Source organism: Macaca thibetana, chromosome 5 (genome assembly GCF_024542745.1).
Source record: "Macaca thibetana thibetana isolate TM-01 chromosome 5, ASM2454274v1, whole genome shotgun sequence".
Classification (NCBI taxonomy): domain Eukaryota; kingdom Metazoa; phylum Chordata; class Mammalia; order Primates; family Cercopithecidae; genus Macaca; species Macaca thibetana.
In genome coordinates, this window is record NC_065582.1 from 138,595,982 (window position 1) to 138,617,121 (window position 21,140).

The window sequence follows — 21,140 nt, forward strand, 5'->3', positions numbered from 1 at the left end:
TTTATAATTTGAAACACTATTTCTTTTTAATCCTATATGTCAAAAAATAGCTTAGAATTTTATCATAATAATTGTTGTAATCATGGCTTCTCTTTGGAATAATAATAAAAATGTTTGACCTTTAAGATTTAATATCCACGTCTATAGCTCTCTTATTTTACCTCAAGTATGATGTGAGAAAACAAACAATATCCTGAAACAAGTATTTTTAACCTTCTTTAGTAGATTGTAATACTAGTTAACATTATTAAATCACTAGAGAAAAGGGATTTAACATTATTAAATCACTAGAAAAAATGTGCCTTGTTAAGTTACATTGAGGTACATTTATTTGTAAAATGTAATTTAACTTTAATTCCTTGATGTGCATTAAAATATAAACTACTGGTCATTATTTTTTCACTCTATATGTGTTTCTCTTTGGCAAGGTGAGATAATTACCTCCAGACTGTTTAGTGCTTTGGAATTTTTATTTATGTGTTAACAGTGTATTGATTTCTTTAGGTCAGTGTTGATTATTGTATAGAAATCAATGAACATTTTTACTGTGTATATTTTTTTCTGTCTTTGACTATTCTTTAGGAAGCAATTTACATTTTTAGTGGGATACTTTATATAGTCAAGTTCATTTTAAGGTTCATTTAAAAATGAGGCAATTTGACTTAATGAGACTCATAGGCAAAAAAAATCTATATGGATAATAGTCATATTGACAATCTTGCTATTCTTTAGTTTTAATATTTTTAAGATAAATGAGAGCATGTACCATTTGATTAACTGTGTTTCTAAGAGCTGCAGAAGTACTTTATTTTAATGGTATATATAAATTTTATAACTCTAACATATAGAAATGTTAGGCTTACCTTGTACTTAGGTGATTTATTTCCATGCTATTTTTCAGGCGGGCCCAGAATGCCTTCATTGTGAGGAAGGGTGCTCCAAGTCACGGCCACTAGGTTGTCTTCACCCGTGTATTTTGCCATGTCACCCTGGAGAATGTCCACCTTGTGTTCAGATGCTTAGAATAAAATGTCACTGTAAGATCACAAGCCTATATGTGGAATGTAGGTAAGTAGACTGAAAAAAAAAGTCTTATTTTATTACAATTAGTTGAATTGGTATCTTTTTATAATTAAGAACCCTTTATAGTGTACTTTGCTTAAACTCTAGATGCCTAGATTTTCTAATAGAGACCTGGAAGGAAGACATGTAGAATACTACACTTTCTGGATACTTCATCCTGAATTCAAACAGGGAAATTGTGCTTTTTTTCCATTTTGGGATTCTGTATAAGATTTTGTTATGAAAAAAATGGTTTCACTGCTTTTAAAAACATTAAAGAAATACTCCTATACCTGATAGTTTGACTATGTCAAATTAGAATTTTGTTCAATCAAAACTTGACTTGTACATACAGGCACACCTTGTTTTATTGGACTTCACTTTATGGTACTTGGCAGATACTGAGTTTTTTACAAATTAGAGTTTTTTGTCAGCCTGCATTGAGCAAGACTATTGATGCCATTTTTTCAACAGCATATGCTCACTTTGTGTCTCTGTCACATTTTGATAATTCTCACAATATTCAAGCTTTTTCATTTCATATCTGTTATGATAATCTGTGATCAGTGATCTTTGATGTTTCCATTGTAATTGTTTTGGGGTGCCATGAACTGCACTTCTGTGAGACGGTGAATTATTGATAAATGTTGTGTGTGATTGAACTGCATCACTAGCAGTTCCCCTATCTCTCTCCCTCTCCTTGCGCCTCCTTATTCTGAGAAACAACAGCATTGAAATTAGGCCAATTAATAACTCTACAATGGCTTCTAACTGTTCAAGTGAAGGGAAAAGTCACATGTCTGACTTTAAATCAAAAGATAGAAATGATTAAGCTTAGAGAGACATGTCAAAAGCTGAGATAGGCTAAAAGTTAGGTCTCTTGCACCAAACAGTTAGCCATGTTATGAATGCAAAGGAAAAATTCTTAAAGGAAATTAAAGTTCATTCCAGTGAACACAGAATGATAAGAAAGCAAAGCAGCCTTATTGCTGATATGGAGAAAGTTTTAGTGGTTTGGATAGAAGATCAAAGCAGCCACAACATTTAGAGATGTTCCTAACTCTCTTCAATTCTGTGAAGACAGAAAGAGATGAGGAAGCTGCAGAAGAAAAATTTGAAGGCAGCATAGGTTGGTTCATTAAGGTTTAAGGAAGAAGCCATCTCCATAACATGAAAGTTCAAGGTGAAGCAGCAAGTGCCGATGCAGAAGCTGCAGCAAATTATCCAAGAAAGTTTAGATAAGATCATTCATGAAGGTGGCTACACTAAATAACAGATTTCCAATGTAGACAAAACAGCCTTCTATTGAAAGAAAATGCTATCTAGGACTTTCATAGTTAGAGAGAAGTCAGTGCCTGGCTTTAAAGTGTCAAAGGACAGGCCAACTCTCTTGTTAGGGCCCTAATGCAGCTAGTGACTTTAAATTGAAGCCAGTACTCATTTACCATTCTGAAAATTATGCTACATCTAGTCTGTGCTCTATAAATGGAACAACAAATTCTGGATGACAGTATATCTGTTTACAGCATGGTTTATTGAATATTTTAAGCCCACTGTTGAGACCTACTGATCAGAAAGAGTCCTTTAAAAATATTACTGCTCATTGACAATATACCTGGTTACCCAAGAGCTATAATGGAGATATGCAAGGAGATGAATGTTGTGTTCGTGCCTGCTAACACAACATTCATTCTGCAGTCCATGGTTCAAGGAGTAATTTCAACTTTCAGGTCTAATTTTTTGAGAAATACATGCCAGATATAGGTAGTGATTTCTCTGATGGATCTGGGTAAACTGAAAACATTCTGGAAAGGAGTCACCATTCTAGATGTCATTAAGAACACTCATGTCAACAGGAACAGGAGTTTGGAAGAAGTTGATTCCAGCCCTAATAGATGATTTTGTTCAAGACTTCAGTGCAGAAAGTAACTGCAGATGTGGTGGAAATAGCTAGAGGACTATAATTAAAAGTGGAGCCCATAGATGGGACTGAATTGTTGCAGTCTCATGATAAAACTTAAACAGATGAGAAGTTGCTTCTAATGGATGAACAAAGAAAGTGGAATCTACTTCTGGTGAAGATGCTGTGAACATTGCTGAAATGACAACAAAGGATTAGGATTTAGAATATTACCCAAACTTAGTTGATAAAGCAGCAGCAGGTTTGATAGGAATTTTGAAAGAAGTTCTACTGTGGATAAAATGCTGTGAAACACAGCATCGCATGCTACAGAGAAATCTTCCTGAAAGGAAGAGTTGATTGATGCAGCAAACTCTATTGTCTTATTTTTTTAAATTGCCACAGCCACCTCAATCTTCAGCTACCACCCTGATCAGTCAGCAGCCATAAACATCTAGGCAAGATGCTCCACCTGCAAAAACATTAAGACTGACTGAAGGCTCACATGAGTGTTAGTAGGTTTTAGTAATAAAGTATTTTTAAATTAAGGTATATACATTGTTTTTTATTATGTAATGCTATTGCATACTTAGTAGACTGCAGTATTGTGTAAACATAACTTTTATATGCACTGGGAAGCCAAAAAATGTGTGTGACTTGCTTTAGTGTAATATTTGCTATATTAAGGTGGTCTGGAACTGAACCTGCAATATCTCTGAGTTATGCCAGTAGTTAGGCATATTTTTTTTTTTTTTTTTTTTTTTTTTTTTTTTTTTTGAGATGGAGTCTTGCTCTGTCGCCAGGCTGGAGTGCAGTGGCACGATCTTGGCTTACTGCAATCTCTGCCTCCCGGGTTCAAGCAATTCTCCTGCCTTGGCCTCCTGAGTAAATGGGATTACAGGCGCGTGCCACCACACCCTTCTAGTTTTTGTATTTTCAGTAGAGATGGGGTTTCACCATGTTGGTCAGGCTGATCTTGAACTCCTGACCTCATGATCCACCCACCTTGGCCTCCCAAGTGCTGGGATTACAGGCATGAGCCACCACGCCCAGCCTACTTAGGCATAATTTTTAATTTATGGATTTAAAAGGTAGGCCTTTGTTTATTATAAGCATTGCTGTTATAGCACCTATCACACTAGGATATGACCAAACCAGTATGTTTTCTTTATTTAAAAAAATGCCAGTTTTTGCTTATGGATTATTTAGATGGAAGAAAAAACTTTCCCTTTTATTTAATAATGATATAATTTACCATTTAACTCTCCTGGCTGTTTCACTCCAGTCTGTAAAGTGAACTTTTTGTAAATATATTTTACTCAAGTTTCATTTGGGAATATTACTTTATTTCATATTTTTTAGCATAATTACATTTTGAAAAATTCCTGTTCATATTAGCTAATATTTTTGTTCCCTAAACTCTAGACTCATGCTTTGTTAAATTATAGAAGACAAATTTTATTCTTTTCTTATATTAAAGTTATTTTGTTGAAATCTCAAAAATAGAGTATTATAATTTTTAGTCTTAGAAATTTTGTAGGGGGAATTTAGAGGGCAATTTTGCATTATTAATGGATGGTAATGATGAACTTGAGCAGTCTCACACCTGCATTCTGTTTGTTTATATAGCTTGTTCCTCATCAAACTTTCACCCATGAATTTTAGCATCCATTGATGATTCTGTTGTAAATCAGTTGTTACTACGATAACATTTGAGAAAATAGAAAAAGCTCTCAAGAACAACACACATGTGCATGTGTGCCCAGATGCTTCATTAATGAAACCCTTGACCATTTAATCCCAATGATACTATATTAAGTATTCTAGAGCATAGAAACCCAAGGAAATAACTAAGTGTATTTTATAAAACAAATAAGAAGTTGCCAAGTGAGAATTTTCCAACTCCATCTGCTAAATTTATTAATTGACATTTTACTGTAAGAGCTAGCCCCACCTCGTATGTTAATACTAGCATGAACCAGTGGATTCTTTATTTGGTCCTTCGCCATCATTTTGATGTTTAATTTACTGAATGTGAAAGGCCCATGAGAGGGTCTTTAAACTGGTTCTCTTGTCCCTTTGATGTGTTTCCATCTTTGTTTTAGTATTTTCTTTTTTTTTCTGGCTAATGAAAATGTCCCAGGCTCATTTTGTACTTTACGTATCCTAGCCCAGGACTCAGATATTTCTCTAAGGGCCTTGTTAATGGACAGTGATATTTAAAAACCACTTGGTGTGCTTTTTGCTCCTTGTGTATCATTGCTTCTAAGCTCTCTGTTTTGATAAGGACCATTTTTAAATTTATTTTAGTGAATTGGCTGTTGCCGTCCTTCGCATATTTTTTTTCCTTGGGGTTTGGTCTTTCTTTACAATACTTTTGCCTCATAATTGATTTCTCTCATCTCGTATCATTGGTTAACATCTCCAGTCCAGTGTTAAATAGTATCGGCCCTGCCTTGTTTTTCTTTAGAGGAATTACTTCCTGTATTTCTACATTATGTAAGATGTTGGCTTTGTCACCATGTTAGAGAGTATCCAACAATTTCTGTTTTCTTAAATGTGTGTGTATATTTAAATCAGGATTGGATGCTGAATTTGCCAAATGATATTTTAGCATCTGTGGAGATAATCATAACATTTTAATCTTTGGATCTGTTGATTTTGATTAGCTAATATTTAGGATTTAAAAAATGTTCATTAATTGTATTAGTCTGTAATTTTCAAATTTTGTATTGTCTTTGTCAGATTTGGGTATCAACATTACATTTGTTTTACAAAATAAACTTGGCTATTTCCTTGGTTTTCTTTGCTTTAGAATATTTTATGTAGTATCATTGGGATTAACTGGTCATTGAGGGTTTTATGGAATTCCTCTATGAAACCATCTGGGCCTGGTATGTATGTGTTGTTTTTGATAACTTTCTCTGTTTTTTCTAATGAAAATTTCTCTCTTATGGGGTCATTTTTGGGAAACTGTTATTTTGCTTATAAATTATCTATTTCATCTAGATTTTTCAAATTTATTTGTATAAAAGTTTGTAAAGTAGTTGCTTATTGTGATGAAAATTTTGTTGTTGTTTTACGATTTCCCCTTGTCATTCTTATTTTGAATATTTTTGCTTTCTCCCTTTTTCTTGAGTGTCAGTAAAGTTTTTTATTTTAAAAAACCTAGAATTTTGATTAACTGGATTGACTGTTCTTTTATGGTTTACCACATTTTTTTCTGCTCTTATTTTATTATTTCCTTTAAAAAGAAATTTCTAAATTTCTTTAAGAAGAATTGAGAATTTAATTCATTTATTTTTATGATTTCATTTTTATCATAGATGTGCTTAAAGCTTATGGATTATTTACTGCTTTAGGTATATTCCATATATTCATGTGTGTACTGCTTTCTTTATATTTGAGACTTTCTGTATCTTTACATTGTATTTCCTCCTAAACTCAAGATTTTAAAAATATAAGATCTAGTTTTATTGTGTTGTGATCAGAGCATGTGTTTGTAATTTTTTTCTAATTTATGGAACTTAACAGTGCTTCCTTTGTCAAATAAGGTGATCAATTTTTATGAATGTTCCATGTGCTTGAGAAGATGTAATATCTTACAAATCAGAATATAAGATTTGGGTTGTGTGTGTGGATCATGTTTTAATACAGTAGCTTTGTCTTATATTGAAAATGCTGTGTTAAAATTCCATATTATTAGTGTGTTTCTTTTTGTTTTGTTTTTGTGTTTTGAGACAGTCTCACTCTATTGGCCAAGCTGAAGTGCAGTGGTGTGGTCATGGCTCACTACAGCCTTGAACTCCTGGGCTCAAGTGATCCTCCCGCCTCAGCCTCCCAAGTAGCTGGGGCTACAGCCACATACCACCATGCCTGGATAATTTTTAAGAAATTTTTTGTAGAGATGTGGTCTCACTATGTTTTCCAGGCTGGTCTCGAAACACCTGGGCTCAAGAGACCCTCCTGCCTCAGCTTCCTAAAATGTTGAGATTACAGGCGTGAGCCATCATGCCTAGCCTATTAGTGTGTTTCTGTGTGTCTTTGCATCTGCTGTAGATTTTTGCTTATAAAGATGATTAAGCTGTTACATGTTGTACAGCATTTTTAGTAATTTTGGCTCTTAGCATTGAAAGGTATCCTTTGTCACATTTAATACCTTTGTTTGAGTTCTTATGCATCCCCTTTTTCATTTTAATAGGCAAGTTAAGTAAGTCTTTTAAGAATTTTTAATATCACTAATATCTTTGGTTTAGCTCTGAATTATTACTTTATGATTACTGTTTGTATTATGTTATGTCACTTTTTCTTTATGTGATATGTTTTCTCTGCTCTTAAAAGTTTCTCCTGTTAAGGTTTGTTTTCGTTTAGTGGTTGATTACTTTTTATTTGTACCTTTTTAATGTCTTTAGACCCTTGTTTCTTTCATCTTTTACTAACTGGTTTGGAGCTTTTAATTTTATCACCTGGTTCTCGTTTAAGACTGTATGACAATCAGTGAGTTATTTTATTTGCCTTTTTTTCTCTCCTTCTCTTCTCATTGTTTAGTTGCATGCTTTATTCTTTTTCAGAACATACAACATATATATATTTTTCTACCCTCATTCCGACCTTTTTTTCTTCTTCTTCTTTTTTTTTTCTTTTTTTTTTTTGAGATGGAGTTTCGCTCTATCGCCCAGGCTGGAGTGCAGTGGCACGATCTCGACTCACTGCAAGCTCCACCTCCCGGGTTCACGCCATTCTCCTGCCTCAGCCTCCTGAGTAGCTGGGACTATAGGCTCCCGCTACCACGCCGGCTAATTTTTTTGTATTTTTAATAGAGACGGGGTTTCATCGTGTTAGCCAGGATGGTCTCGATCTCCTGACCTCATGATCCACCTGCCTTGGCCTCCCAAAGTGCTGGGATTACAGGTGTGAGCCACTGTGCCCAGCCCTTTTTTTCTTAGATTTTCAATTTTAAATTTCAACCATCAGTCTTTTTGCTGAAATTTCCCAGTCTTCTCTTGGATGAATGAAGTGCATCCTCTAGTAGTTTCCCCAAGAGAGCTTGTGAGTATAGTATTCCCTGAATGCTTAATTCTTAAACATTCCCTTGCATGTTTCAAGAATGTTTTGCTGTAGCATTTACAACTGTATAAAAAGTCTTTTATTGGTGCTTTCTTTCCTAGAATTTCTTGGAAATGTTGCTCTATGTTGCTTTTGTTTATATTTTACTTTTGAGAAATTTGATGCCAATCTCTCTTTTCCTTATGAGTTAATTGATCTTTTTTGCCTGGGACCCCTAAAGTTATTTCTTTCTCCTTCACTTCCCTCCTCCTCCTCCTCCGTCTTTAAAATCTAATGTTTTTATTAAGGTACGACTCAGGGTTAATAATTTTTGATAAATTTTTCCAGGTACCTGATTAGCCCTTTCAACATATAAGTTCAGTATTTTTATTTTCCTGGATTATAGTTTTAAATACCAGATCTGTTTCATTTATTTTGTTTTTGTTTTTTAGTGATACGAATTGTGTATATGTTGGATTTTCTTTTTCGGTCTCCAATTTCACTCATTTACTTCTTTGACACTTTTTTCTAAATCTCATTTTTATCATCTAGGTTGTTTTGCTGCTTCATTTCAGGGACCCTTATTAACTTTTGATTCAAGTATGTTCTTCTGTAAATATGTTATTCCATGAGCACCTTGTAATTTAGTTTTTATTTCTGATGTAATTTTATCTTATTTTTTTTCCCCTAAATTCAGTCAACCTTTGTTCATTTCTTCTTTTTCTTCTCCATTATGTTCTTAGGTTTTGCTTTTCTGACTTAAGGTGGTAGTGTATTGAAGGGCCCTTATACCTTGCTTATTTTGGGTAATTTGCTAGGACTCACAGAACTCAGCATATAGTTATACCTACAGCTATGAGTTATTACAGCAAAAGGGTAGGAGGCACAGTCAGCAAAGGGAAAAGGCACATGAGGTGAAGTGTAGGGGAAACCAATCACAAGCGTCCAGAGTCTCCTCCCATTGGAGCCACATAGGATGCACTTAATTCCCCCAGTAATGAGTTGTGACAACACTTGTAAAATGCTTCCAGCCAGAGAAGTTCATTAGAGACTGAGCACCTAGAGTTTTTATTGGGGGAAGGCTACATAGGCAGCCTCACCTGGTACATACCAGAGTTCAGGGCTCTCAGAGGGAAAGAAACTGTTCAACATAAACCATTGATTTATACAAACAGTTTAGACATAGTCAGCTGTTCTTATCAGTTCTAGGAATGGTGGAAACCTTACTGAAATCCAAATTCCCAAGCACCAGCCAAGGGCTAGTCTTAACAAGGAGGCCTTTCAAAAGAGCGGTCAGGTCTGCTAGGTTAACGCTTCTGTACAGGCGGTGTTTCATATAGTTACTTCAGTTTGGAATATTATGTTCCAGTTTTCTTCTTCTTTGTACTTCTTTTTTTTTTTTTTTTTTTGGGTGAGAGATACAGGAGGGGATTTTCATCAGTGAAAGGGCTTTGGATGTCATTTTCTGTTTATTTTCTATAGTAGTTTTTTATAGATGTAAATTATATATCTTTATGTTTTCGGACAGAGGTTAGTATAAGATTTCTAGTTGATGACCACTCTCTTCTCAGTGTGGGAAAATACAGTTTTTTTAAATGGTTGGCGTTTTAGGGTGGTGCTGAGAAGAGGAGAGGAGTTATGTGTCCTTATTTTACTTTTGTTTTCTTTGGTCTTGCAAAATCCTAAATTTCCCTTCTTCTTTTGCTGGCTTCTTCTAAAGAAGTCTGCCTAAAGTCTGCCTTTCCCTTTTTACCTTCTTCCCAGAGTTGCCTTTCCAAGATTGGCTACTTGAATCTTGTGTACTTACTTTATTTTATTTAATTTTAATTTTAATTTTTGAGACAAAGTGTCTTTCTGTCTCCCAGTCTGGATGCAGTGGCACACTCACGGCTCACTGTAGCCTTGACCTCCCAGGCTCAGGTGATCTTCCCACTTAAGCTTTCCTAGTAGCTAGGACTACAGGTGCACACCATCACACCAGGCTAATTTTGGTGTTTTTTTATAGAGACGGGGTTTTGCCATGTTGCCGAGGCTGGTCTTGAACTCCTGGGCTCAGGCAGTTCACCTGCCTCGGCCTCCCAAAGTGCTGGGATTAGAGGCGTGAGCCAATGCACCCAGCCTTGTGTGCTTTTTAAAATCCATTCCCTTTAGTTAGTGCTGTGGTCTACCAGGATATTTTCAGGGTTTTCATACTTATGGGGACGTTTTTCTGTTGCGATTTTAGCTCAGCCTCCTCTTCTCTTTTCCATTTAGTTTTTTTTAGAACTCCACTAACTCTATGAAAATACTTGCATTGGGAGCTTGAGAAATAGCTCTATCAGAAATTGTTTTTTTTTTTTTTTCCTAGTTATAGGTAATTTGAAGTTTATAGAAATTTGTAGAAATCAGCTGGGCGCGGTGGCTCAAGCCTGTAATCCCAGCACTTTGGGAGGCCGAGACGGGTGGATCACGAGGTCAGGAGATCGAGACTATCCTGGCTAACACAGTGAAACCCCGTCTCTACTAAAAAATACAAAAAACTAGCCGGGCGAGGTGGCCGGCGCCTATAGTCCCAGCTACTCGAGAGGCTGAGGCAGGAGAATGGCGTGAACCTGGGAGGCAGAGTTTGCAGTGAGCTGAGATCCGGCCACTGCGCTCCAGCCTGGGCGACAGAGCCAGACTCCGTCTCAAAAAAAAAAAAGAAATTTGTAGAAATCTTCTGGTTGTGCTGCAGTCATGGGATTTAGTGATTTTATTTGTTATTAATGAGCTATATGTTTTTTGAGGGGGACATGTGGATATATTTGGATTAAGGTGGCTTCCATTACCTCAGCACTATAGATTTTTTTTCTTAAATACGTATTAAAGTATAAGTTTTAATATAGAATTCTGTCTCTTCAGTTCTTATAATTTCATTTGCTTTCAATTCAGTGAATTAAGTCATCTTTTCCTTTTAGTCCTGTGTGGAAAAAAACACAAACTGTTTTTCCTCTGCTCTTAAACCACAATAATCAACACAAAAGACTTTTGTGACCAGATGTGTGGGAGTTTCTTCCAACCAAAAAGAAAACAGTCACTTTTATAGCAGGCACCAGCTGGGTGTCCTGTAATTCATTTCTGAGACTACCTGGAGAAAGTGTCAGATCCTGTAGGTTGAGGGCTCAGTCCCACAAGACTGCCTCCCCTTCAGACACTAGTCTCAAGTTCAGGCCTCTGGAATATCTGACTGACTGGCTTCAAGTTTAGGTTCACACAACCCCCTCTTTGGGTTTAATTTGCTAGAGTGCCTCACAGATCTCAGAGAAAAACTTATTTATGTTTACTGGTTTATTATAAAGGATATTGCAAAGTATACAGATGAAGAGATACATAGAGTGAGGGATGAAAGAAGGGGTATGGCAATTCCATTCCTACCCCTTCCCCACCATTCTCATACCACCCTCCAGGAATTTCTGTGTTCAGCTATTCATAAGCTTTTTGTACCCTATCTTCTTGGGCCTTTATGGAGAATTCATTGGATAGGCATGATTGAAGTACGGACACTCATGTAGAAGTGTGACTGGACAGAGGGTTTGATCTAATAACTATAGACCGAGTGGGGAAACTCAACAAGGCCTGTTTCAATTCTTTTTGGCCTGTGTGTGAAGCATTCCTTCTTCCAGAGTATGGGACAGGACCCCTTCTGAAATGGGGTCTTATGACCTACAATCAGACAAGGTAGGTCAGAGAATTTCTTTATGGCCTGGTCAAGACAGAAAGGCGGAGGAAGACTATATTTTTAGTTTTAATGGCATGCCTTGGGGAAAAATAACAGGGGCTGTGGGAGTGATGAGCCAAGAACCGTGGACGAAAACCAATATATGTATATTATTATGCCATAGTCTTTTTCTGCTTAATGTTAATTTCTTCTGTAGAATTTGGATATAAAAGATATAGACCTTGAAAATTTAATTTATTCCTAAGTATAGAGTAACAGGAATAAAATAATGTTAACTCTTAAGTTCAGAGGTGAACATTCTACTTGGAAGAATCTTAAAAATGCAATAGTGTTTAATAGAGCCAGCATAAAAACTTTGTGGTATTAAGTGAAACTTTGCCAAGAAATATCTTAGAGTATATTTATAGCTAATTTAGTATGACTATTTAGATAATAGTTTTAATTAACATTAAGGAGACTGAACTTATAGTATATTTTGGCAGTTATGTCTGGTGAAAACAAGAATAGGAAAAGCAAGAAAATACAGAATAAAGGAAAAGAGGAAAAAGGTATGGGAGAGAGAAAAGTGAGATGCATATGATAGGGAGTTTTAGATGGTCACTAGTTACTGACTTAGGCAGTGTCTATTGGAAAGTAGGTTTATTCCTTGGTGTTTGTGACTTTTTTCTGAATTACTCACTGAGATATAAAAGTATTTTAAAGTGCAGTGTTCTAAAATGATCAGATCTGAAGTGAATTACTATTTTATTTTTTTTTTTGAGACAGTCTCGCTCAGTCACCCAGACTGGAGTACAGTGTCATAATCTTGACTCGCTGCAACCTCCACCTCAGGTTCAAGCGATTCTCATGCCTCAGCCTCCTGAGTAGCCAGGATTACAGGCATGCACCGTCATGCCTGGCTAATTTTTGTATTTTTAGTGGCTAATTTTTGTAATTTTTGTATTTTTAGCTTTCACCATGTTGACCAGGCTGGTCTCGAACTCCCAGCCTCAAGTGATCCGCCTGCCTTAGTCTCCCAAAGTGCTGGAATTACAGGCTGGAGCCACTGTACCTGGCCTAAAATGAATTAATTTCTAATATTAATAGCTTACCCAAGCTTTTTAAATAAGTTAATTTTATTTCTCATCAAATAACCTAAATTCCTCGATTTGAACATATTAAATAATTAATTTTAAAATTTTTTATGTAGGGGCATTAAGAACAATTGTAATTATGAATTTAATCTATAGGGAAAGATAGTTACAGAAACTATTAAAGAGAGGCCAGGCCCAGATGATATTTTGTGTGTGTTTTGTACTTCTTGCAGCAATTACACTTTTGGCATTTGACTTGTTAGTAGTAAAGGGCTGGATGATTTGAGTTATCAGAACAGTTAAGTAATTTGAAGATAATTGTTACAGATAGAGAATTAAAGTATTTCTTGAGGAAAAAAGATAATTTTATGGATATGTTTGAAATTATGAGTTATTTTTAGAAAAATTATGCTATAAAATGGATTTTTGTTTGAATGTCATCAACTTTCTTATTTTTAGAAAAATAACCACAGCTGATGTAAATGAAAAGAACCTCCTCAGTTGTTGCAAAAATCAGTGCCCTAAAGAGGTAAGCTTTAGTAGAACCTTTTAAATTGTATTCCTTGGGCATTGTTTCTCTTGGATTTTCTTTTTTCTTGTTTGGTCAAGTTATTTCAGGTCTTCTCTGTTGTAGCTTTTTAAATAAAAATGTAAGACATACGGTAGATGCATCTCATTTTATAAATTTGGTGATATTAGGACCTGAAATGACCCTTTGAAGATTTAAGAAAGCAATTTTAAAGATAGCTTACATACTTTATATAATAAAGTATTAACCTAGTGCTTATCCCTCAAAATGTGATTCATACTTAAAGTATGTCAGAAATGATGTGGGTCATAGCAGTTAGACAGTAAATCCATAGTAGTTTGTTTTTAAAAATAGCGGTGCGTGTGTGTATGCATGTGCATGTGTGTACATCTGTGGTGGGATAATGTGCGGGGATAGATATTAATATCCACAGCATTTTGAAGATGGTGACATAGAAGATACCTCTGCATTTTCATTGTGGCCTTTTGTGTTGGTGCCATTCAGATCATTGACTCTTTCAAGTTCATTACTATGTTAATATAAAACATTCACCTATAAAGTTGTGTTTTTACAGATTCTGGTGGTTGTGTAAGCATTTTATTCAAACTAAAAATATCAAAAAGTAGTTAGAAAAAATTGTGCAAAGTAAAAAGGTAAAGAAACTCGCTAGTGATTTATCCTGGTAATAATTTGAGAAACCAAAGCAGTCCATCTACATTTGGCCAATCTGAAAGGGAAGATGCACTTTTGGATTTGGGAGTGGGACAGTTAAAATTACTTGATTTGGGTAGACATTTAAAAAGGAATCCTTTTGACTTACAGATGTACTATATAGTACCTTTTTCCTTTAAATTGTCTTTATACACTTATCTAAGTGTTTCTCACCTTATTTAGAGTTGGAAATAGATGACAACTGAGTCTTTTTTTTTCCTTTTCTTTTTCTTTTTTTTTTTTTTTTTTTTTTTGAGACGAAGTCTTCTCTGTAGCCCAGGCTGGAGTGCAGTGGTGGGATCTCGGCTCACTGCACTCTCTGCCTCCCAGGTTCACGCCATTCTCCTGCCTCAGCCTCCCAAGTAGCTGGGACAACAGGCGCCTGCCACCATGCTTGGCCAATTTTTTGTATTTTTAATAGAGACAGGGTTTCACTGTGTTAGCCAGGATGGTCTCGATCTCCTGACCTCGTGATCCACCCGCCTTGGCCTCCCTAAGTGCTGGGATTACAGGCGTGAACCACCATGCCCGGCCGATGACAACTGAGTCTTAAATATCATAATCAGTCTTTGATTAAGTATAAAACAGGAATCAATACATTACGTACCTTTTTAGTATTTTCCTTTAACTAAGGCTTTGGACCACTTTTTATGGATTTAAAATCTGTTGGAAATTGAGTTTTTAAATTTATGTAAGATTATAAGAAGAGAGGCTATTTGAAGTAACAAATGGTTATTTCGATAATCTGTCTTTATAAGTGAAACTAGGGCGTGGGATATTTCAAATTTAATTTTTTGAATTATTCAAATCCTGAACTTGCCTTGTTAAAATAAATTTTATTTCATCCCAATTCAGATTCCAGGTAATAAGTAGTTGGAAATGTTTTATTTTTAATCTTAGTAACCTGGTATGGTTTATTAGGTAGAAATATGGTAATATAATTCAGGTGTTGCTAATTTGTAACTTAGAATTTCCTTAGCTATAAATAAGTTGTGATGCTATGACTTTTGGTGAGACTAGATGGGTCATTTTCATGATTTTGGATTCTAGCTCCTTCTGGAACCCCTGGTATTACTAGATCTCCCTGGGCTTTCTTGAAAAATGTATCTGGAGCCTGGGAACAATCCAAATGGCCGTTATAGTTTGGAACAATCTAAGAGTAGACAGGTGAATTTCACTGTGTCTAGTAGAACTCATTTTCATTTATGGTCTCTTGACGTGGGTGGCACCATAACAGTAATTCTAACGCTTTAACATTCATTAGAATCACTTTAAGGGTTTGTTAAAACACGGATTGCTGGGCCGGGCATGGTGGCTCATGCCTGTAATCCCAGCACTTTGGGAGGCTGAGGTGGGTGGATGACCTGAGGTCAGGAGTTCGAGACCAACCTGGCTAACATGGTGAAACCCCGTTTCTACTAAAAAATACAAAAGAAAAAAAAATAGCCTTGTGTGGTGGCATGTGCCTGTAATCCCAGCTACTCGGGAGGCTGAGCAGGAGAATCGCTTCAACCTGGGAGGCGGAAGTTGCAGTGAGCCAAGATGGTGCCATTGCACTGCAGCTTGGGCAACAAGAGCAAAACTCTGTCACAAAAAACAAACAAACAAAAAAACACAGATTGCTGGGTCCCTGTCTAGAGTTTCTGATTTTGTAGGCCTGGAGTGGGGCCTACATTTTGCATTTCTATTAAATAGTAAACAATAGTGATACTGTTGGTCCAAGAGCGCACATTGAGAACCAGTGAGCTACAGAATGAGGTCATAATTAGAATCAGCCAAGAAGTATATCACTTTGAATCTTTGTACTTCAAAGTTAAGGTATGGGATTCTGGTAAATTCTGATGTACTCTTATATATGTTCTCGTCTCTTTCCCATACTGTAGATTCTTATGGGTGGGGCACTATGTTGTATTTGTCTTTGTATCTAGTGCCTGTTACACAGATTGTACACATTAAGCTGCTGGTAAATGTTTATTGAATGTGAATAAAAGAATAAATTGTGGGAGTGGCATAAGCTTATCCTTCCAGCTCCACTGTGTCTCTAATATACACTCTATGGATTATTAGGTTTGAATTTAACTAAGTGAAAACATAAGGATGCCGTTAAGAACATACCCGTTCTTAACTGTGCCCCACATAGGCATTTCTGCTCTTTTTTAAAAGAGATATAAAGAGGAACAAAATGGAAGTTTTATTTTATTTTACGTGGTATGGGGCTTCAGTTATTTTATTTTTTAAAACATGTTTAAAGTTTTTAATTGATAAAATTTTATATATTTACCATAGGCAACATGTTTTGAAATATGTATACGTTGTGGAATGGCTAAGTTGAGTTAATATATGCATTTTTTTATGGTGAGAACACTTAACATCTACTCTTAGCAATTTTTAAGAATACAATATATGTTATTAACTATAGTCACTATTTTGTACAATAGATGTTTTGCATTTATTCCTCATGCAAAGGAATTTTGTATACTTTGACCAAAATTCTCCCAATCCCCTTCTGTCCTTCAGTCACTGGCAACTACCATTCTGTTCTTTCACTTCTATGAGTTCAGCTTTTTTATATTTCACATATAAGTGAGATCATGTGGTATTTCTACTGGTTTTTTTTTTTTTTTTTTTTTTGAGACGGAGTCTCACACTGTTGGAGTACAGTGGTGCAGTCTGGCTCACTACAACCTCAACCTCACAGGTTCAAGCGATTCTTCTGCCTCAGCCGCCCTAGTAGCTGATATTACAGGCACACGCCACTACGCCCAGCTAATTTTTTGTATTTTTAGTAGAAACAGGGTTTCACCTTGTTGGCTAGGCTGGTCTTGAACCCCTGAACTCGTGATTCGCCCACGTTGGCCTCCCAAAGTGCTGGGATTACAGGTGTGAGATACTGTGCCCGGCTGGTATTTCTGCTTTTTAAAATTATTTATGAATTTGGTTTTCTCATTCCCATGCAAGCTTTTCTACTTTTTAGTTGGGAAAATTATTTAACTTCTCTGTAACTGAACTTGTTCATATATAAAATGGGGCACTAGTAATATCCACTTCAGAGTGCTGAGTATTATATGAGGTAATAATATGTAATGGACTTAGTTAATGGTAAGCACTATATATGTGGTAGTTATGGTGATTATGATTATCTACAAACAATATTGTTCTACAAGCATTTCTTAGTTCTTTTGAAAGAGGGCTTTTCCTACTGTTGGAATTAAAGTGGAACATTTTGATGCAGACAGTGTTGTTTGTCGGTAAACCGTTTGGTATGACTTACTGAAGTGCTAGCAGAATGATGTTGAGGGCTGAGTAGAGTAGAAAAACCCTGTCCCACTTTGAGTGGGAAGGGTAATACATCTCATCTCTAAGTGAATATTTTAGAAAGACCTCTTTTTTTTGCTGTGAAATCTGTATTAAAGATAACCATCATTTTATCTTATGCATTCAAGTCAGCTTTCTTTGTAACTGCTTTTCAGTTTTTTCAGAAATATAACCTGGGTTTTGAGATGACATATACTTACTTACACATCTAACAGGAAAATGGTCACGTGATTTAATTTTTTTAAGCAATGAAATATCACATATATACCTAAAAGTACATAATATAATATAAATATGTATAGTTTAACAGTTAAAAAGTGAATACCGTGTTAACTCTACCCAGGTCAAAAAATCAAATAATGCTGACATACCAGAAATTTGTCAAGGTCCCTGTCTGACTATAGTTCCCATCATCTATCCTATAGGCTAACCACCCTTTTATAGTAATCCTTTCCTTACTTTTATTTACAGTTTTTACTACCAGTATGTATATCTGCAGACAATATTGTTTGCCAATGTTAAAAGTTTAAAAGTATGCACTTTTGTGACTTGCTTATATATGTTTGTCATTTTTAATTGCATATAGCTGTAGTCCATTGATTCCATTGTATGAGTACACTATAATTTATTTGTTTTACTGTGGGTGGACATTTGAATAATTTCCAACTGGGGTTGTTATCAAAAATACTGCTGTGAACATTCTTGCTTTTGCAGCCTGGTACATATGTGCACAGATTTCTGTAGGCATGCAGTAGTGTAATTGCTTGGTCATAGGGAATGTTTAATTTCGACTTTAATAATATCAAATTGATTTCCAAAATGGTTGTATCAGTTTATAATCAGTAACTTTTCCAGTTACTGAAAAGTATCAGAAAGTTTTTCAACTTTCCATTGATGAAAGTTCTTGCTCTTTCACATCCCTACCAACATTTTGTGTGGTCAGCATTTTTTATTTTTGCCAGTCTTTTTGCATCTCATTGTGGTTTTAATTTACATTCTCCGATTACTAGTGAGTTTGAATACGTTTTCAGGGTTAGAGGTATTACTTTTGCCTGTGGGACGTATGTTGGATACCAGCACAGTGTACACCTAGATGAGTTTCAGTTTTCCTAGTTGCAAATTGCAGAATCAATTTTGGCTTACTTATGGAAAAAAAAGGAGAGAGAAGACATTGTGGGGAGCATTTGGAAGACACTGGGGAGCAATTCACAGATTCTGAAGGAAATGCTATACAGTCAAGCTTTGGGAAAGGCAGGATCTCTGCAGCCTAAGGGGGCTTTACAGTGAGATGACTACTTAAACCACCATCTCGCTCTTTTAAGTTTTTAGATTCCCAAGACAGAAAACCTAATAGACTCACCATGGATCCAAGGGCTCCTTTTGGCACAGGCAGCCACAGTCAGGGAACTAGAATAGGTAGCATAGCCATGGCTGTGGCTACTGGGGGAATTATGGTGAACCAGGCAGCCATCCCAACGTATGTCTTCTACAACTTTTACCAGTATGTGGCAGGGTCACATGAAGGATTTAGAGAAAAAAAGATACCATTTATTGAAGGCAGAAGACCTAGCCAGAGAAAAGACAGACTTTGAAGATGTCAATGAAATTGTGAAGAAGAGTATGAGGTCTTTTAGGAGGCAGAAAGATATTACATCAAGACCAGTGATTTTTAACCTTTCATCAGCCCCCAGCGCAACAGAATACTGTTTACAGTGAAAGATGACACTGTAATATAGCCATGATCCTATGTATTTTCAAAAGGTCTTCATTTATTGAATCTGATAAGCTTCCCTCTTCACTTTCTCCTATAGAATCATTGATTTAAATGATAGATATCAGAGGCCGAGAAGGATCGGGGGAAGGGGATAAAGTGATGTTGATTAAGGTATATTTCCAAATAGCTAGAAGAGAGGACTTGAAATGTTCCCAAAACATAGAAGTGGTCAATACTCAAGATGATAAATACCCTTAAATACCCTGACTTGATCATTACACATTCTATGTATGTAATAAAAAAATATTACATGTGCCCTATAAATATGTACAAATATTATGTATCAATAAAAATATAATAAATTTGAAGTGGAAGGGTTACTTTTTAAGAGACGATAACTAATGCAATTACCTTAGAGATTAATTAAGGAAAGAGGATATAGAGATGTATTTTGAGAGTAAGAATAAGTGGTAAGCTAATGCCAAATGTTTATGAAGTCTGGCTAGAGGCACTGGCAGGAATGAAGGTAAGAATGAAATTAAGCAATACAAAGGCTTGAAACAACCTCTGTGAGGTAAGTATTTGAAAATGAATAAATATTGAGCTTGTTAAGTAGTATTCAGTGTCCAGTATTAGATATAGGGAAAAACAAAACTGAAATCATTCAGAAATACCTGGACTTATTCTATTAATAGCCGTTCTCTGCCCTATAGTAGGATTAGTGGAAGTGCACAGTGTGAGTGATCTGAATTTAGTTTTAGTATGAATGCCTCAACTAAAAATTAAAGAACAAAAAAACCTAGTCGCACATTAGAAAGAGACTAAAGACAATGGAAAAGGATTCCAAATTTCTTAAAGTGAGTGGAGTCAGTAGTTCGAAAGATCAATCTGGTGAATCATAGAGATCAGTAATTAGAGAATTTAAATGTTTACTGAGGGTTCTACTATTTGGGAGGTATCTTTGTTAGGGATTATGACATGAGAGACACAAAGAAATGCAGATGTTCCTTGGTTTACAGTGGGCTTATGTCCTGATTAAACCTATTGTAAAACTGGAAAATGGTTTTAAGTTGCACCACCGTAAGTTGATGACTGTCTAAGACCATTGCCCTCAAGGAACTTATAATAGTAACAAGTTTTATTATAATATCTAAATATACTGAACTCATTTAATCCTCACAACAGCTTTATAAAGTACTAATTCTTTTTTACATGTGGAATTTACATGTGAAATTTTACATGTGAAACACAGAGAAGTCAGGTGACTTGCCTAAGATCCTGCAGTTAGTAAACAGATAATCTGGGACTCAGTTCCTGATAGTTTGACTTTGACATTTAACCCCCAACAAATAGTGTATTTTATATACATTCTGGTTGGAGAGAGAGAAATATATGAAGTACCTAAAAAAAATTGTTTTTTTGCAAAATTTCAAGACACCACAAGCAATGTTACAACAATTTAGAAACAGATTTCTTACTTAACTACTATTATTTATTTATATATAGGCAGATTATATCAGGCCGTTATGGTGATTTAAGTCATGTCTTAAAGTGTGGATAAGATTTGAATAGACAGACCATTGACATTCATCTTAACACTTGACTAGGATAGGAAGACAGTAAATAATTAAAGACATGGAGCATAGACATCATGGCAATTACTGAGTTGTTTTGGCTGCCTAAATGATATGCTTTACTATGTAGTCGAAAGGGTAAATGTTGTAGAATAAAAGGCTAAACAGTTATAACACAATATACAATGGCTTAAGGACAGGGCATTTTCTTTTTTGTTTTTTTCCCATAGTGCAGTACAGGGAAGGTAGGTGTGTCATTGTATTCCATGTGTTCACCCATGAATCCAAGTCAGCTGGCGACTCTGCTCTCTTTGGCACATGGTTTCTATTATTGCTCCAGCTTTCATCATTTCCAGCACATGGGGAAGAGAAGAACATGAAGTATACTCTTGAAATGATTTGAAGCATGAATCACCTGTACTTGCTTACATTCCATTGACCAGAACTTAGTTACATGGCTAAAACTAGCTACAAGGGTGGCTGTAAGATATACTGTTGGAGTGGAGCTGGGGAGAATAT

At 35.6% G+C, this 21,140-nt stretch overlaps 1 protein-coding gene across 2 annotated transcripts in view; it reads left to right on the forward strand.

Annotated features, from left to right (window-relative positions):
- NFXL1 (nuclear transcription factor, X-box binding like 1) overlaps positions 1-21,140 on the forward strand; it is a 72,832-nt gene that overhangs the window by 38,478 nt on the left and 13,214 nt on the right. For both annotated transcript variants that reach the window (XM_050791601.1, XM_050791600.1), the window contains exons 18-19: positions 902-1,068; positions 13,238-13,307. In XM_050791601.1, coding sequence (XP_050647558.1) covers positions 902-1,068; positions 13,238-13,307 — 237 coding nt within the window. The remainder of the gene's footprint in view (positions 1-901; positions 1,069-13,237; positions 13,308-21,140) is intronic.